The sequence below is a fragment of the Annulohypoxylon truncatum genome (assembly GCF_022578515.1).
Source record: "Annulohypoxylon truncatum strain CBS 140777 unplaced genomic scaffold F4807scaffold_3, whole genome shotgun sequence".
NCBI lineage: Eukaryota > Fungi > Ascomycota > Sordariomycetes > Xylariales > Hypoxylaceae > Annulohypoxylon > Annulohypoxylon truncatum.
In genome coordinates, this window is record NW_025953789.1 from 1290807 (window position 1) to 1308307 (window position 17501).

The 17501-nt window shown below is 47.6% G+C and overlaps 6 protein-coding genes across 6 annotated transcripts; 3 read left to right on the plus strand and 3 right to left on the minus strand.

The window, feature by feature from the left end:
- Positions 1-528: 528 nt before the first annotated feature.
- F4807DRAFT_449890 (FMN-linked oxidoreductase) lies at positions 529-2102 on the plus strand (the record flags this gene model as incomplete). Its single annotated transcript, XM_048000067.1, has 3 exons — positions 529-774; positions 834-981; positions 1330-2102. The coding sequence occupies 3 exons, from the start codon at positions 529-531 to the stop codon at positions 2100-2102; spliced, it is 1167 nt and encodes a 388-aa protein (XP_047858487.1).
- Positions 2103-3544: 1442 nt separating this feature from the next.
- Positions 3545-5456, plus strand: F4807DRAFT_469706 (FAD-binding domain-containing protein; the record flags this gene model as incomplete). The annotated part of the gene is made up of 5 exons (XM_048002738.1): positions 3545-3771; positions 3901-4061; positions 4120-4224; positions 4282-4726; positions 4829-5456. 5 exons carry the CDS (start codon positions 3545-3547, stop codon positions 5328-5330), a joined length of 1440 nt encoding a protein of 479 aa, XP_047858488.1. The 3' UTR covers positions 5331-5456.
- F4807DRAFT_207238 (histone deacetylase phd1) lies at positions 5214-7236 on the minus strand. The gene has a single exon (XM_047993884.1). It carries the CDS (start codon positions 7080-7082, stop codon positions 5583-5585), a length of 1500 nt encoding a protein of 499 aa, XP_047858489.1. The 5' UTR covers positions 7083-7236; the 3' UTR covers positions 5214-5582.
- Positions 7237-7680: 444 nt separating this feature from the next.
- On the minus strand, positions 7681-10207 carry F4807DRAFT_469708 (uncharacterized protein; the record flags this gene model as incomplete). The annotated part of the gene is made up of 3 exons (XM_048002739.1): positions 7681-8368; positions 8438-9252; positions 9502-10207. 3 exons carry the CDS (start codon positions 10205-10207, stop codon positions 7880-7882), a joined length of 2010 nt encoding a protein of 669 aa, XP_047858490.1. The 3' UTR covers positions 7681-7879.
- A 669-nt stretch (positions 10208-10876) lies between these two features.
- On the plus strand, positions 10877-13759 carry F4807DRAFT_409992 (uncharacterized protein). Its single transcript, XM_047996575.1, has 2 exons — positions 10877-12295; positions 12481-13759. Exons 1-2 carry the CDS (start codon positions 11613-11615, stop codon positions 13172-13174), a joined length of 1377 nt encoding a protein of 458 aa, XP_047858491.1. The 5' UTR covers positions 10877-11612; the 3' UTR covers positions 13175-13759.
- Positions 13760-13772: 13 nt separating this feature from the next.
- On the minus strand, positions 13773-16042 carry F4807DRAFT_207407 (UTP-glucose-1-phosphate uridylyltransferase). Its single transcript, XM_047993886.1, has 4 exons — positions 15554-16042; positions 14678-15485; positions 14117-14539; positions 13773-14060 (listed from the first exon to the last, which is right to left on the minus strand). The coding sequence occupies exons 1-3, from the start codon at positions 15754-15756 to the stop codon at positions 14195-14197; spliced, it is 1356 nt and encodes a 451-aa protein (XP_047858492.1). The 5' UTR covers positions 15757-16042; the 3' UTR covers positions 13773-14060; positions 14117-14194.
- Between the last annotated feature and the right edge of the window lie 1459 nt (positions 16043-17501).

Here is a 17501-nt window from a genome sequence, read left to right on the forward strand (position 1 = left end):
CCCTTCAGCTTATTGTTATCATAGGAAGGTAATCAGGTGTGTGTTTCCTCATTCATGATATCTTGATCCCTTCGAAATTTACCCGCCAACTTCCCGAATTTACCCCCTGTTTCCAACTCCAACATTCTCATCATATATGTGCCGATTGGGGTAAGACAGAACGTTACTCATACCTTGCGTTGCTGTCACTCTCCGGCCCATCCGCATGACCCCGGTGTGCCCCTTTTCTTCCCTTATGGTCCCACTATCGCCGTTATCACCGTCGGCATTGAGCCTGACTGAACACTTACTCCATAGTAAAATCACGGCCTTCAAAATCTTAATTGGTTGATATTCTAAAGTGACTAACAGCACTAACGCGGACCTTAGGCTTATATCCCTAAAGGCCCGCATTCCGTTCTCGGGAGTTGGCCCATTACCCACTCTCTTGGCACTATCATGGCTTCGAAAGCATGAATATTTAAGAGGCTGTTGCCTTGTGTCTTGAGGACGTAAATCCAACCACTCGATTCTTTACCAATCGCAGACATGGCTTCTGTGAGATCTCAATCGAAGCTTTTCCAACCGCTAGCTATTGCCGATGGCAAGATCACTCTCAAGCACCGCATTGTCCTTGCCCCGCTGACCAGGAATCGTGGCACGCCATATTCCGAATCGACTCCGGAAAAGCCCAACCGAATATGGGTGCCAAATAATCTTATGGTCGATTATTATTCTCAAAGGGCTACGGATGGGGGTCTCTTGATATCGGAGGCTATCCCTCCTTCGCTTGAAGTAAGGCGAAACAATCCTCAGATATGCTTTTATAATCATTTCTAACGATCGCGCTCTAGGGAAATGCCACGCCTGGAGTGCCTGGTCTTTTTATCCCTGAACAAGCGGAAGGATGGAAAAAGGTTGTCGATGCCGTCCATGCTAAAGGTGGGTATATGTATGCGCAGTTATGGCACGCCGGAAGAGCAAATATTCCTCAGTTAACAGGTCAGTTACCTTCTATTTAGTGATATTCCTGTGAATGCTCAACCGATATGAAATGCCGCTGTTGCTACCTACTTAGATATGCCAATTTTTTCTGACCATTGGTGTCGTAGGTACCCCAATTTTGTGTCCCTCAAGCACACCGTGGGATGACCCAAATGATTATTATGGTACGTACATCTAAATGCACTTTGAATGCATTATTTTTATAATCCAGCTATATCAACTTTTGCGTTGTTTGTGCGGGGGCTTGGTTTTGAACTCAACCTCAAAATGAAAGACTCCCCTGGACCCCTGAACCCCTGACTTCGTATGCATATGAAAATAGCATTTGCCAACAACATGTTACAGCATACCCTCCACCCCACAGTACCACACCAGTCAAATTTGTGGATTACCCTCCAATTGAAATGACCGTCTCCAAAATCAAAAGCACAATACAAGATTACTGTAACGCCGCAAGACTGGCTCTAAAGGCCGGGTTTGACGGAATCGAGATTCATGGAGCCAACGGATACCTCCCCGAGCAGTTCCTCAGCTCCAACATCAATCATCGGACAGACGAATATGGCGGAACGCCAGAGAAACGCTGCAAATTCGTCTTGGAGCTGATGGGCGAGCTAGCCAAGGTCGTCGGCCAGGAGAACCTCTCCATCCGCCTGTCGCCATTCGGTCTCTTCAACCAAACACGCAGCACGCAGCGTCTAGAGACATGGAGCCACCTGTGCCGGGAGATCAAGGCAAACCACCCCAAGCTATCCTACGTCAGCTTCATCGAGCCGCGCTTCGAGCTGATATACACGGAAGCGGAGAAGCAGAAATTCCTCGACTCCTGGGGTCTGCCGGACATCAGTCTCGAGCCTTTTCGAAAGATTTTCGGCGAGACCCCGTTATTTTCTGGCGGAGGATGGAACGACAAGAACTCTTGGGGGGTCCTGGAGAGCGGAGCTTACGACGCCTTGGTGTACGGTCGCTATTTCATAAGCAATCCGGACCTAGTCGAGAAGCTTCGTCGCGGCTTACCACTTTCGCATTATGACCGCTCTACCTTCTACGGGCCGCTGGAGGATAATAGTGTTGGTTATACGGATTATCCAGTTTACGAGAAAGGCCTGCCGAATTGAGTATGGCTATTGGCTACGGAGCGTTTTTAGTATAGCGAGTAATCTAGCAATCATGCAGGCCGCACTTATTTCTTTGACGTACCTAATTTAATACGGCCAAACTAGAACCATGAAGGTTCCTCCATGCGCTCTATTTTGCCACAGGATCCGTGAGTGGCGACAGGATCGCTCCTAGTTCCAGTAGGAGAAAAAAGTTTTACTAATCCAGAAAACTGTGTAGCAGTCATAACATGACCAAAAAAGATTTTGATCTCGCCCAGGCTCGAACTGGGGACCTTCTGTGTTCCACACACGATGTTCGTGATGTTAGACAGATGCCCTGTGGGGACGATGTTAGTTTTTTTCTGGATTTTTCACGAGGTCCACTTAGTTAGGAACGAGGTTCTACTCACATAACCAACTAGACCACGAGACCTGTTGAAAGAATCGCATAATATTTAATATATCCCTTTGACTGGCGGTTGTCGCCAGCCAGGGATTAGGAGGCAAAATACAACTTCACGACCTGGTGGGCCAGACCCAGAATACCTAAAGCATGAACGGTACATGGTTTTGCATATAGCCTGCCTTGAACCATTTGTACCAGCAATGTCCTTGAACCGAGCTTTTGAGGGTGATGAGTTGTATTTTGCCTCCTAATCCCTGGCTGGCGACAAGTGCACGTGAAAAGGATATCTCAAGGTTCCAACTATCCTATGAAGAACTGTACCCCGTTCGAACATCGTTCCCTAGACGAACTCAGCGGTAGTTCAAAAACTACAACTTATTTAGGTAGCCATAGGGTATATAATACAAGCGTACAGGCTTATACTAGAATTCCTTTATACACTCATATTCGGCCGAGATGACTACGATGGTTTTGATCGCAGGGCTTCGGATGTGATTATTCCGGCTATCGGTTATAAGACGTCACTACTTACCAATAATAGACAATCGTATTGATTCGTCGACAGCGCGTCACTAGGCTTGTTGATCAGAACCTTGTCTTGGCTTAGGTTCATATGGCTTAAGTCATACGTTATAGGTTATCCATACGACGTACGTCCATACTTGTGGGTAAGCTTAATTCGGGTTCCTAATTACGAATGATTTTCAATATCAAAGTTAGTTGCTTTCTTTCTTAATCGTCGCTTGTAAGTGGTATGGAGCCTACCCAGGTATTCATTCTGTCGTTCTATTAGATCTGCTTGAACCTAGTGTAAGCTTACCATGTGAAAGGCCTGCCTATCATTAGTATGGAGGCTCTCATTGGGTGACTCGGGAACAGCTCACTGATTACGTAGCTCGGCCGAAAGTAGGCTGAGACATGGATCCTATCGAGACGGAAGCGATATACGTTATCCATAAATATGTAGGCAAGTATGAAGAGCGGACGACGGTCGTCACACAACTACAGACTTCTCTGCATACGCTCGACCAGCTTCTAAGCTAGCGATATCACCATGGTCTCTATCGCGCAATCCGCTATTTCGAATCTAAAAGAGGCCGGCTTAGGAGATGTCTTGTATACCCGTGGTCAGCAGACTTACGAGGCTCAAGAGGAATCCTACTGGTCATTAACGCCCCGTCAACGACCCTGGGGTATCGTGCAGCCCCGGAATACGGAAGAGGTTTCCAAGATAGTAAAGGCTCTGGTGAGAACAGCTGGCTGCAAGTTTGCTGTCCGTAGGTTAGTGCTGACCTGCCTAATTTCCCGCATCTCATGGACTCACTTAATTAATGGTTGCCTATTCAATCTGAATACATCTTTAGACATATTTATCTTGAATATATTACTGACGCATGTCTATCCGAATAGTGGTGGCCATATGGTACACGCGGGGGCGGGCAACGATATCGAAGACGGTGTGACCATTGATCTTGGCCTCATGAAGGGGACGACTTACCACCCAGAAACTGGATTTGCGTCAATACAACCCGGTGCCAGATGGAAGGACGTCTATACAGATGTAGAGAAGCGTAGGTGACGTATTTCACGCCTTCCGCGCATGATAAATATTGACTGAAGGCCTCGTAGACGGAGTAATGGTTGCTGGTGGCCGTGAGGGAATGGTCGGCGTTGGAGGTTTTCTAACTGGCGGTGGGTTGACATTTTACAACTGTCGCTATGGGTGGGGCTGTGGTAAGTTATATCCTTATTTCACGATAATAAGTCCGAATGCTTATTGCCCAAATATAGACCAAGTTGTCAATTACGAAGTCGTTTTGGGCGACGGAAGCGTAGTCGAAGCCAATAGTACAACGAATTCGGACCTCTTCCGTGTTCTGAAGGGAGGCAATAACAACTTCGGCATAGTCACGCGGTTTGACATGCAAACCTTCAAAGCGTCCAATATCTGGGACGGCAGCTCCGTGATCTCTCCAGCCTATACCGACCAGGTCATCGAAGCATATGTCGACTTTTCGACGAATCTCGTCAAGAACGGCGATAGCCATGTTCTCACGATGTTCACTTTTATACCTTTTGTTCAAGAGCATATCATAAATATCCTCTTCACTAGTCTCGACGGGGTCGAGAACCCGCAAACCACCCGGAAGTTCCTGGAGATCCCCGGTCAGCAGAATGTAAAAACTACGACTATAGCGAATAAAATAGCAGGTTTCATTCTTCCTTCGGGCAAGTAGTAAGTTAACAATTATTTCGGTTTCATTGTATTATTTATATGCGCCATAGCAGCTAGTAGATCTACAAACGAGACAACAGATTAGCTAACATACACCGTTAGTGATTTCTGGATGACGATTACCTTCAAGTTCGACCATCGAATCATACGTAGAACAGTCGATGCGTACGAGACCTTATTAGGACAACTAAAAGAGGCCATTACGGATAACAGTTTTGGCGTGAACATGGTCCTTCAGCCATTGCTTGCGTCCTGGACGCAGCATTCCTTGGATCGAGGTAGTAACATGCTTGGGCTCGAGCGGATAACGGAGGACTGCGTCATAGTCGTGGTCGGAGTCGAAGTCGCAACGTCCGAGTTATCTGACAAGGTCAGCGAGCCTGCGACAAGAGCGATGTTTAGTGAGGTCGAATCGTACGCCAAGTCGCTCGATAAAGACGTCGGATTTCTGTATCTAAATTACTGTGATGGATCGCAAAACCCTCTCGGCAATTACGGTGAGGAAAACGTTAAAAAGATGAAAGAAGCGTCAGCGAAATACGATCCGATCGGAGTATTCCAGGAGCGCGTTCCGGGCGGTTATAAAATTTCCATGATGAAATGAAGGTGTCACGAGATCGAACAGACGATAGAGGCAGCGTGAAACCAATGCCATGATCCAAGTTTCGTTACTTGTTATATCTAAATATGAGGGAGGTATTACCGTTGACGATGAGGCTCGTACCGAATACCTGGACAGGATATGTCGAATGCTCCCTAGCGTGAGGCCTCTTTTATGCTAGAATCGAAGCGCTTGCATTATTCACATGATCCTATCAGTTAAGCTCGTCGTCAGATAGTTTGCTGTTGTTAGCAACTAAAATTCCATGCGATCTCCAACGCCCTCTTCCCGAAGCTTTCGCCCTAATTCATCCTTCTCCTGGACCTCCTCCTTAATCCGCTGCTCCACCTCGTCCCTAATAGGCCCGAGGTCAGGTGGTATAGTAGAGAATTGCACGCTGGGCGCGGACTCGACGAATCGCAGCTGCTCGCTGACGTGCTCTATAATATCATCCAGCTTCTTCTTAGTATTCTTGTTCTGGCGCGGCTCACCCAAGATCTGTTGTAGGGTGGGCAAAAGCGTGTCTTGGCGGAACCGCTCGCGCCAAGGAGTGTGGAAGGGGATCTCCGTAGGTATAGTCTCCTTGTGTCCGATAGCGACGGCCGTCTCGTACGCCCAGGCGCGAGCGACGTTCCGTGGCGTGTAACCGCCCCCACCAAACATGAGCAAGGGGATATTGAGGCTTTTGCAGTACTCCACACATGACGCGTGACCCTGAACGAGCAGATTGAATTTACCTAATCTGTCTCCTGCTAGAGAATCCGCGCCGCACTGCAGAGCAATTGCGCCAGGCCTAAATTTTTCGATACATTTTGAGATAATGCTCTTGAAAAGCCACTCGTATTGCTCGTCGGTGATCCCGTCATTTAGGGGCACATTGATGGCGTGATGCGCTCCCGGATTATGCTCGCTTTTAGGGCCGTTGTCATCTAGGCCGCCAGTACCGGGGAAAAAGACCATGGGATCGTACTTGTGGAAGGAGACTGTCATGACACGATCAGTAGAGAAGAATGCCTCCTCTACGCCGTCGCCGTGGTGTACGTCGATATCGATATAAAGAACTCGGGGGTGGACGCGTAACAGCTGTAGTATACCAAGGACAATATCATTGATATAACAGAATCCTGAAGCCTCCGATTTTTTGGCGTGGTGTAGTCCACCGCCCCAGGATATGGCGATGTCGGATTGTCCCGCACATAATTTCCTCGCGGCATCTAGGGAACCACCAGCAGACATTGAACAATAGTCGTATAATCCCTCAAATAGTGGACAGTCGCTACCTCCCAAATTGAACTTGAGATCTGGACTAGAGTTATCAACGTCAAGTGGGAGTGGCTGAGGCTCAACCATGGCAAGAAAATTGACATAGTCGTCTGTGTGAAAAGCCGTGAGCTCTTCGTATGTGGCCGCGCGCGCGGTGTAGTTGTCCATCGCGAAACTCATGCCGTATGATGATACCAGACTCTTGGTAAGAGTTAAGCGCCACGGTTTCATGGGATGCGTCTGGCCGAAGTGGTGCCTTTCCATTTCAGGGTTATAGTGAAATGAGACGGTGTAGCCCTTAGGCTTCGTAATGCCGTATTCATGGGCAAATCGTTTAATCTTGTTAAGATAGGCAGCATTTTCCAACTCGCTTGGGCGATCTAAAGGCTTGTAAAACTTCTTAACCACTGGCTCATCGACATTGACTTTGTGAGGTAGGTAGTTGGGTTTTGGTATCCGCAGCGAATAATGATTCGCCGGGTCTATCTCCATCGTGAAAACCAGCCGATGAGCTGCGGCTGGTTAATAGGAAAGTATCAGGTGAGGCGCAACGCAAAGGCGTTTGATAATTTGGCTATCTAAACTGAGAGGAATAATAAATGCCGGATTCGCGATAATTCACTTGCGCGACAATCGAGATGATAATATTTGTCCGGATGATGACTGGAAGGTTGAGTTAGATGATTTAGGAAGATGTTAAAAATCGCTAGTAGTAAGAAACGCGTCGCCTATCATCAGTCCGAACCTCTCATGAATCATTAGACGAAGATGGCAAAATGGCCTCATCTATACCATAGAAACTAAACGAGTTTGAAACTCTGAAGGATTGTTCTTCTGAGTAGCGATGAAATTGTTGTCGATTGTGACGAAGTTTGAAGATGGAAGAAGGCGACTTTCAGCCGTGCCACCACCAAAGAACGGTAGTTACCGGGTAGTCCCACTTTTAACGCACTAACGATATGCAAAATTAAAGACGCTAATCCTGATTTGTAATGAATTAGATCTGTGTCAGATATAGGTGTGGCTTCCTCCGCAGCTCCGGCACTATGCGACCCACCTAGGTACACTCAAAATTGAAAGACTCGATACCCGCCAGGCAAAGCCCAGGTTTGAACTTCGACGGCTCTCCATGGCGCACTTATATAAGATGCTGGGGTAGTGACATGCCCCATGTTCATTCTCATAACTCCGATATATTTATCTGCTCTGCCTACCGATCTTCTTTTGCGCCTCAATATCTCTTCACATTGCTGAACAAGCTGTTTTGGTCTATAATCCGAGCATATATATTACCAAGAAAGGAACGAGTCATAGTCCACTCTCATCTCATCCAACAAATCTGCCATAATCCGAAAACACTCCTCGTCTTGCTCTTGCAAAGCAATCTTGATCACCTTGGCGTTCTTGCACCACCCCTCGTCGTCATCGTACATAAAAGCGTATCTGAAAACCCTATTCCCCGTTCGCTTGAGCTCTTTCGTCGCCGCCATGTACCAGTGAAAGATCCAAGCTGTGACGTGTGTGAAGTTGATTCCGGATATCGCTTTGTCCCCGTAAATATCATCGGCGGCATCTTGGGCTATCATTTTCAAGAGCCACATATCATTTATTTCAACATCGGCGCGTTTATTATCGCTAGGTTCCGGGTTTAGACCCCCGCGACGTTTCTGTCCTCCAGGTATCTCCACGGCGTCCCAATGTTCTTTGCCAACCCATTTCTTAATTACTTCTTCATCTCGTGCTTGTGTTGATATAGCGGTTGGGTCTAGGTCTTGTTGCTTTTTGAGCTAAGTCTGACCTTCTAAAAGGCAGTCCATACTATGCCCAAGGTGAATCATACGACAAACGAGCTCCGTATCTGCAAGCCTTCTCTCTCCCGTCACTTGCTCCACAATGGTTTTCGTCTGAGCAATCCGTATTTTCCCCAATTGATAATCGATGGTCAGTTCGCTGTCCGGTATCTGATCAGGGTTCCAACCTGCCTCTTGATATAGTATGAGAGGCGGCTTGCATCGCTTATTGAAGAGAGTATTGTCACTCATGCTCATAGTACCAAAAGGGTCTACTACTGTGCGGCGATGGGCTTGTGGAATAGAATCTCTTGATTTTCCGATCTGCTCATTCCGTTCGGCGAGTACTGCAGCAAAGTCGTTGAGCGGTGCCAGATCGTCCTTGTAAAAGGCGCTGCTAAAGACCTCATCTAGTGCGTTGAGTAAAATGACGGGCTCTTCTAGATAGCCTTTCCGTACGAGCATGTTGTGTAGATGTACGAGGTTCGTTGGCTCTGGAATTTGATCCCAGATCGCCATGTTTGTGAGGTAAGCTTCTTCCATTACCTCCACAAGAGCCGTTCCGCATAGGAAAGGTGAGTATTCCCAGAGACCGTCGGGATTGGTTCCTTGAAAGCGAGACCCTTTCATATGCTTATATCCGTTTTTGATGGGTGACTTTCCAAGCCAATTGCAGTAATCAAGTTTTGCTGCTTGTAGTAGCATGATATGGGACCCATGCAATTGTGTGTCCTCATTGAGTAGATTGTCCACTGTTAGCATCTTGGAGAGAATGTCTGCTGATTGGGAAAATCCATTACGCGTATCTTCGCCGTCCACCGCGTAAATGAATTGATCAATGTCCTTCTTCGGATTGTACTCCAATGCCGTTTCTTCAAAGACATCAACTTCGTCCGAGCTAAAGTTCCAACCACGGGTGATTGTGAAGGAATCAACAATGCACTGGAGCTGGAATACGTGGTGGGGGAAGATCTTTCATGCTGCTATGTTTCTGCCACGCACGACAGCTCTCCGGGTGCCCTTTACTCAAACACTTCATAACCGATTCAAAATGATCGAAGCCAGATGGGAAATCGGAAAGCAGGCCCGCTTCGGTGCGCCGCGCTTTTGCAATAGCGAACTTGGACCTGCGACCTGCAACCGCACTGTTAGCTCCATTATAGGCCACATCGTGCCATGGAGTTGGACAAAAGTGCGAAGTTCGATCCAGTTTATCAGGAGGTCAGAGAGAGCCACGCCATATTCGGTTGCGGTGCCCTCTCCGCTGACAATACGATAGCTCTCGATCGGTATTGCTTCGAGGTTTGATTTGGGGATTGACTCAGTCGTCTTCTGCTTTGCTTTCAAGGGATCCAACTTCTCCGAGAATAAATCCTCTTCAACGGCCCCATCAGTCAAGTTGTCGCCCCCATTCCATGAATTCTGGTCGGTTGACTCCCACTCCTTTCCTCCAAGTATTACGAAAGCTTCTCTTAGAACCTCGATCAGATACTTATATTGTTCTTTAGATTTCCCTGACTCAGCGTCCGGGTCATTGTAGGTACCGTCCGCGAACATGGCATTTGCAGCCATCCGTGCCTCGATGGCCTCTTGCAATAAGCGAAATATGATAGGTGGAACGGAGACGCCATGCTCTACAATGAACTTAGAGACGGAAACCAGATCTTTTGCCATGAGCTCGCCGTATTTGATGTTCATAGCATGTACATTGGTAGAACCTCCCACCTCTGCTAATGGCGGGGAAATTCGACTCGTGGTATGGATGAGCCAGCACACCAAGTAATTGGTATACCGTTTATAAGCTAAGAAGGCATTTTCGGGAGTCATGATAAATGGAATTTGTCTGGATGAGTAGAGTTACCGTACAACCTGACAATCAAGTCAAATACCACATTGTCAAGCAGTCTAGTTCAGTCAAATAATCGTTTACATCAGACTTTTCAGCATGACGAAATTTACGTGGATATGTGGCCTCCCGGGGATGATGGAAATGACGGTCAAAATCCTTGTTTCGTTGGTTTGAGGATCGTCCGGAGGGAGTTCATATCATAATCCCATACCTACCTACTATTTCTTACCCCTATCTTCCCTACCGAGATTCCATATGCTACATAACAGTTTGCTAGACAGACAGCTCTCTGGAATACGCATTTCAATAGGTATCTAAGTAATTAAGCGTGTAAGGAGTTCTACGAGGTAGAAACTAGAACAGAACATCGATGAGACAAAGCGAAAAAGACGTCATGAAGTAGGGGAAAACTCCATGTTGACAAGCATGGATGTTGACTTCATGTAGAGTTCTGACCACATGGCGACGGTATGACGATGGCTGCGATGGTATAAATAATTATGTTTGGTCTGTGTTGAAGCTGTGAAGTTATGAGCATTACTTGTGAAAGAAAGCACGTGCCGGATTAGTGAACAAGTGCATGGACTCAATGCTTCATTTATTGTATTATACTGGATATGGTATTCAATTGTTTTACAATTATATCCTGGTAGACCGATATTGGATGACGAACCGTATTACGTAACTCGTTGATTTACATCCTAAATTTTGGCTCGGCCGTTTTCTTCCTTTTAACAATCATTTTCATAATTCCGTCCACTCGAAAACGACACCCCACATTGGCACTGGGGACTGGGACCGCTACTCGTGTTTGCGCCTTCCGTGTAAGCCATTTCGTACCTAGCGATTGCCTAAAGAAGCGAAAAATTATTCCTTCTTTACGCATTCATAGTGGCGTCCTCATAATTCATGTCTCGTCGTCCTTGACTTGGGAGATCGCATTTCCGAGATCAATTCTTGGGACTGGTTAGGAAGGTGAGCCACAGCTCGAATTCACAACCGTTACAATTACAAAATACATGCATGTGATTTCCAACTTCCAGCCTTTTTCAACCTTCAATCCAACATTGCCATCGCAACCTATGATCCCCAGCAGATCCTGCGCACTGTTTCTGGGTCGAGGTTACAAGCAATAAATGCGCAACAAAAAAACAAACAGAAGAATCAATCAATAATAAGTACAAACTCGAGTTCGGGGAAAAAACAATATCAGCAAAAAACCAGGCGATATTGCAACCTATTTCAAAGCAATTTCACCTTGTCACTTACACCCCCCTTCTTGAGATACTCCCTTATAATCATGCGCATGCATCACTCACCTCATTAAACATTCCTCACCATCACTGGGAGCGCGCCCCCGCTTAGAGGGCCAGGTTAACAACCATGCCTAGAGACGATCTCTCCATAGACTTCGTGAAAAAGATGGCGCCCTCCGCCGAGGCCCAAGACCCGGCCGCCATCCTCGAAGACTTCATCTACCGAACTGCCAACCTGCCCGAGGAGCTACGCTTCTACCAAGATGAGATCGCCTACAAAGACCGTCAATTCAACGAACACGTTAAGACTATCGAAGACTGCGACGCTAAGATCCAACGCTGGATTCGACTGAACGGCAGCCACGCGCCCTTCCCTCGCGAGCAGGCACTGCGCGAGACCATCCGCGACAACTATGACAAGGCCGACAAGCTCGCAGAGGAGAAGATTGCTCTGGCGCATAAGGCTAAGGTTCTTATCGACAAGCATCTTCGGCATCTCGACTTGCAGATCAAGCAGTTAGGTGATCGAGGCGAGCCCGGCTTCACCGACCCTGATGAACTACCCTCCACCGTACGACCCAGCGCCGCGAACAACAGCAACCCCAATCTTCGAGGACTCACTGTGTCAACGTCTAATATCACGCCGCTCATTCCCATCTCGACCAACGCAACCCCGACAAACTCGCGAGCTACCAATCCCCAGATCCGAACAACGCAATCACAAACGCATATCTCTAACTCAGCACCCACGTCCCCCGCCGCGAGCATGATCATGAGCAACCGTAACCAGCGCGAGTCCTCTGCTGGACCGTGAGTAACCTTACAATTATTATGTGTCCCCGACTACTGCACCCGTTCAACACTTCTTTTTTTTTGGGAGCCCCCCGTCCCTTTTGTCGCAGTAGTTTCTGCTTATGATACAAAGACACATTACCAATACTCATACCGATGATTCACAGAGCTATGCATAAGTTATAGGTACTAACAAATTCTAGTGGAAGTGGTGTCCCCAAGAGAGGCCCACGGGTGAGTTCTGGTCTGGGCAGTCTGCCCACGGCATCGAGTGGGTTGGCTCGGCATTCTTCTCTCGGTCCAGGGACACCCAAGGCGGGAACACCAGGAGCAACGGTCAGGGCTGGTAGCGCAGGGCCCCGGGCTAGTTCTAAGGCAGGAAGCGTAGGTGCCGGCAGAAGAGGCACACCATCGGCAGGAATCAGTCGTAAGAAACCACCAAACTCGAAATCGACGCTATCGCGCGTGAGGCGCGCAGGCATATCAAAGGGATCCCCGGCATCGACAGCAGACAGCGAGCTTTCCGACGCAGAATCTGTTCGATCGTCGCGCGCCGGATCTCGAGCCGGCAGCGGGACGCCTGTTCCCCGCCCTCACGTACATAAACACCACCGCACCCACACTCACGGAGGAGGAGGAGGAGGAGAGGGAGATGAAGAGATGCCGGATCGGGGGTCCGCGTCGGCGGGTTCCGGGGCGTCGGACGACGAGGAAGACGAGGAAGGGAAGAAGTATTGCCTCTGCCAGCACGTGTCATACGGCGACATGGTAGCCTGCGACAATAACGCGTGTCCCTACGAGTGGTTCCACTGGACGTGCGTGGGCCTCAAGTCGGAGCCGGAGGGCCGCTGGTACTGTCCTGCTTGCACCGAGGCTATGAAGAAGAAGGGGAAGTGAAGTTGTTTGTTTTTTGGCGTTTTCTTTTCTTGGAACGATGATACCAGATTGGAGGAAGATGGCGATTTTATTGCCCTTGGATGAGGCTTAGGACTTACTACCGAACTCACACAACCCTTGATAACTACGCCACTCGGATCTCGCACATACTACGTACTATCGAAGTTTTCAGCCTCAAGTGTCAACTAGTTTCCGGTCACTAATTCGATACACTCGAAGGCTATCGAGCTTAAAAATGCCACACTACAACCAATCAAACCCCTTGAAAACTCTGTCTTGGCCGGCATAAATTGCCATTTTGGAGGATAGGAAGGAGACGTGGGGTGATCCGAGAAGTGAAAAGTGGTATGCAGACGATATGGGGGCGTATGTGGTGAGCATGTCAATGACGGGATAGTTACAAGTCTTCCTAGTCAGCAAGATAGGAAGATATCCATACTCAACCGCCACATATCGAGTGTCCCAAGAAACCTCAAGCCTTGAAGGGATCAGGTCCATGTAAAGCACTCAACCTCCACAATTCTCTAGGTAGTCACATCACACGCCGTTACTGAGAGTCCTCAAAAGCAATGAAATCTCGTCCGATTTTTGGAGGGGCCTATCCTTGTGAAGTGAGATGAAGCAATCGTAGAATGCGAAAATCACACGTAGCTAAAGCCAGGTAAGCCGGCAACAATGCGTAAGTATCCACCAGTCACAACACAACAACACACATAAATTAAATCACACGACAGGCAAAGACTCGGCAGAATTATACCACATGTGTACTTTTTTATTGCATCGCATTATCTTCCTGGCGCTTTTTGGTCCAACACGCCCAAGTGCATAACATCAGTCATTATCTCCCACATCCGTCCCAGGATACCTTTACTACGGCTAGCTATCTCTATAAAATCCCCAATCCCTATCGAGAAATAGGGAAAAGGGTGGAGGTTTGCGGACAAAGAGTTGGGTCGGAACAAACGCTCAACGGAAAGTACGGGAGTACTACAAAAATGACAATGGTGGAAATACCACAGATTAATGCTCCAACAGACGCAAGCTACCCTCAACTACCACGTTCTCCAAAATCGATCCGGGGGGGATGTCGATCGTCGAGCCTTCTGTCGCGACGATGATGACAGTTCCCTTGAGTTCCACTCCACGATGCAAATTGACATTACCAGTGATCGTTAGGTGGTCAAGTTCGATGATCTTGGGGATCGACGGGATGCGCTTCTGGAAGTCTGATACCTTCTTGAAGTCGCTGCCAAGCTTGATAAGCGGCGCGCCGCCAAATCGGCTCGGGTTCAGTTGTAATTGACCGTGCTTGACAGTGTACAGGTCGGACTTGACCAACATCAAATCTGAGCAGGTCTTGACCGGCAAGAATCGGCGACGTGGGACGTTAACACCGTGGGCATTCTTGAAATGGCGAATAGCAGCACCGACTGCAGTCTCAAGCTGCAGAATAGAAATGTCTGACTCGCCCTTCTTGTCGCCAGCAATAGTCTTGCCGTTCGGGATAATCTCCATCTCGAGCTCGTTGTTCTCAACAACGCGCTTGATGGCCTTGGTGTTCATCCAGATGTTGTTGGTATTGAAGTACTTGAACTTCTTAATCGACTTGAACTCGTTGGTATGTTCCTTGGGAACCTGAGCAATTTCTAGTAGGCGGACAGAGCCCTCGTAGTCGATGATGGTACCACCCTTGACGTCAGCCTTGGTCTTGTTGGTCAACTCCATAATGTACTCGGAATTCGTCTCAACCATATGTTGTAGGATGCGTAGGTCCACCACGGCGCCTAGGTTGTCGACGTTTGACAGGAAGATAATCTCGATACCCCGCTCGATGAGCTTATCGAGGAGGCCAGAGTTGTATAGAGACTCGAAGACATCACCGTGTCCGGGAGGATACCACTCATTGATCGACGAGTCGACGCTCTTGGGGACAGGCAATAGCGAGTCCTTGTAGATCCTGGGGAATCTCGATTGGTTGAAGGTCAGGATGTCGACGTTGTGTCCCTCATACTTCTTAATGATGGCGGCAGTGTCATCGTGGGTGTTGAAAGAGTTCATCAGGATGAAGGGGACGTTAGTGTTGTACGTTCGGTTCAAGTATTCGACTTGTCGTACGGACATATCAAGGAAAGACATGCCATCGCGGACTTCGATAACAGACTTAGGACCAACACAACCCATAGACGTACCCAAACCACCGTTCAATTTCAGAACAGCGAGCTTGTTGAGGAACCCAACGGACTCGGAGTTGGCTAGGTCTTCGTAGTCGACGACCTGGCCCTGCGCGGGAGGAGCGATACGGTCCCAGTCACTACCAACCCAATATTAGCCTCCAGTTTCTTGTACCCCAAGTGTAACTAGGGTAAGGGTTATACGTACACAGCGTTACCCTTAGCTTTGTCGTTGAGGTATCGGCGGAAGAGGGCGAAGAAGTTGTCCATTTCAGTTTCGAACAGCTTCTTCTGCTCCGGGTCCTTGACAGTCTCCGCGAGCTCAGTTAGGGAGTTGCGCATTTGCGCCGCAGCGACGTTGGTCGAGGCATTCTCAAAGGCCTTGTTACCGTTAGTTACTGTAATAGACATTGTATTTGTTCGATCACCTCGAAAGTGATATAGATTTAGAAGGTAAAGGGGAGTGGAGGGTGAAGGGATGAATTAGGGAAAACATTAAATAGATTAAATATGCGAATATTTATGAGACGATGTAGAGTTTCTTATGCTTTTATAGAATCTGGATCTAGTGAAGGATGATAGGGATATGGGGAAGTGATTCAAGGTATTGGGTGTTCCACAGTCATGGTAAGTAGTACATGCTTTGCCTGACGTTTGGAGGATTCAAACTTCAGGAAGCGATAGATGGAGAAACTTTATCTGAGGTGTGTAATCGTAAGATGCGAAGCTCTGAGGCAGATACACGTGAGGTGTTTGGGTTACTTCGCCATCGAGATAGGCGAAAGAACAAAGAAACAAAGCTGTAGATAGTCTGTAACTCCATTGTTTTCTGACGGCCGAGTATCCAAGTGGCTTTCCATTCACCTCAAATGCGTGTAGATGATAGAAAAGCTGTAGCAGAGCATGGAGTTATACGTACCATGTGTGATCGAGTTTTGCCATGGTGTCTTCCAGCGAACTCAGCATCCGCGTCCCTCCCACCGGGCTTCAGATGGGAAGGCAACGCGCTCTTAATTGCTTGAGCCATCGTGTGCGAAGTGTGAGTCGGAAACAGGTATAGAGTAGTCACTCAGGAAGATGTTAGAGTGCCAAATCGGAAGAAGACGAGCGTTCCCAGGATTGAATCAATGCCGTCAAGGTGAGGTTTATAAGGAAGAAAAGGAGGTGAAGATTTAATTTTGTAGTTTCGAAGGTAAAGGTTGGGATGACGATTGTTCCTTCTAAACTTTCAAGCCTTTGGCTTTTGGACTTCGTTACTCTTGGGTTGAATGGCGGGGTAAATTTGGTTGGCGTCGGAGCTTTGGCAGCTACGGTAATTTTCTATAGGTACCTAAAAAAAGGGGGGGTGGAAATGTTAGCTCGTTAGTTCACTTTCTATAGTGGAATGCACCATTGACGTAATGCAGTCTAATTTAGAGCAAGTCTCTTCCCTGCTTGTGCTTGCCAGCTGCATTTTGCCTTCGAGTTTGTGCAGCCTTCCCCGGCCAATGAAACAAACTTCCTTCATCTCCATTTACCTCATCAGTTTCATTTGCGAAACTAATGACAAGACGGCTGCACTTGCTAGCACCAATATTGTATAACCTTCAAGCCGATGGAAGGCACACAAATGCTAACGTTATAATCCAATATAACAATATTTAGCCACATGCATGGCTCAGACGCCACACGAACTTTCTGTATACTCTCCTTTTTTTTTTTTTTTGCCATCTTCAATGTTGCCATTTTAATGTTCCTCTTTTTTTCGTGCAGCGTTCAATCACATGCAAAGACCAGGGCGGGGAACAAGCAAAAAACATGCGATGCATAACAGGTCAAATTAGAGTAAGAGAAGATCATGAACGTACCTGGGGATAGTCTTACACCCAATCTGGCCGAATTAGGAGTTCACGGGGAGAAAAGGAAGGACTAAGCAAATATCAAGAGCGAGCATCATCTACCCTTTTATTTAGTTTCGTCCTAACCGTTCTGACCATCCTAGAACCCCTGGAAAGTTGAGAGTTGATGGTTGCTCCAGGAAATTATCGGCCGCCCCATTTCTCGATCAAGCGGAGGTATTTTTTCGATTTGCGGTGTATAAGTATTCTTCTTGTACCTGATCTTGACCGCGGAATTCTACTCATAAACGGATCATTTTTCTCGATATACCCCTTAAA

Excerpts from the sequence above, each read along its gene's own strand:
- F4807DRAFT_409992 (XM_047996575.1), top strand. The coding sequence starts at position 11,613 with ATGCCTAGAGACGATCTCTCCATAGACTTCGTGAAAAAGATGGCGCCC. Across the intron at positions 12,296-12,480 it reads CGCGAGTCCTCTGCTGGACC|TGGAAGTGGTGTCCCCAAGA; the intron begins GTGAGTAACCTT and ends AACAAATTCTAG.
- F4807DRAFT_207407 (XM_047993886.1), bottom strand. The coding sequence starts at position 15,756 with ATGTCTATTACAGTAACTAACGGTAACAAGGCCTTTGAGAATGCCTCG. Across the intron at positions 15,486-15,553 it reads AAAGCTAAGGGTAACGCTGT|TGACTGGGACCGTATCGCTC; the intron begins GTACGTATAACC and ends TTGGGTTGGTAG. Across the intron at positions 14,540-14,677 it reads AGCTCGAGATGGAGATTATC|CCGGTCAAGACCTGCTCAGA; the intron begins CCGAACGGCAAG and ends CGCCGATTCTTG.
- F4807DRAFT_207238 (XM_047993884.1), bottom strand. The coding sequence starts at position 7,082 with ATGGAGATAGACCCGGCGAATCATTATTCGCTGCGGATACCAAAACCC.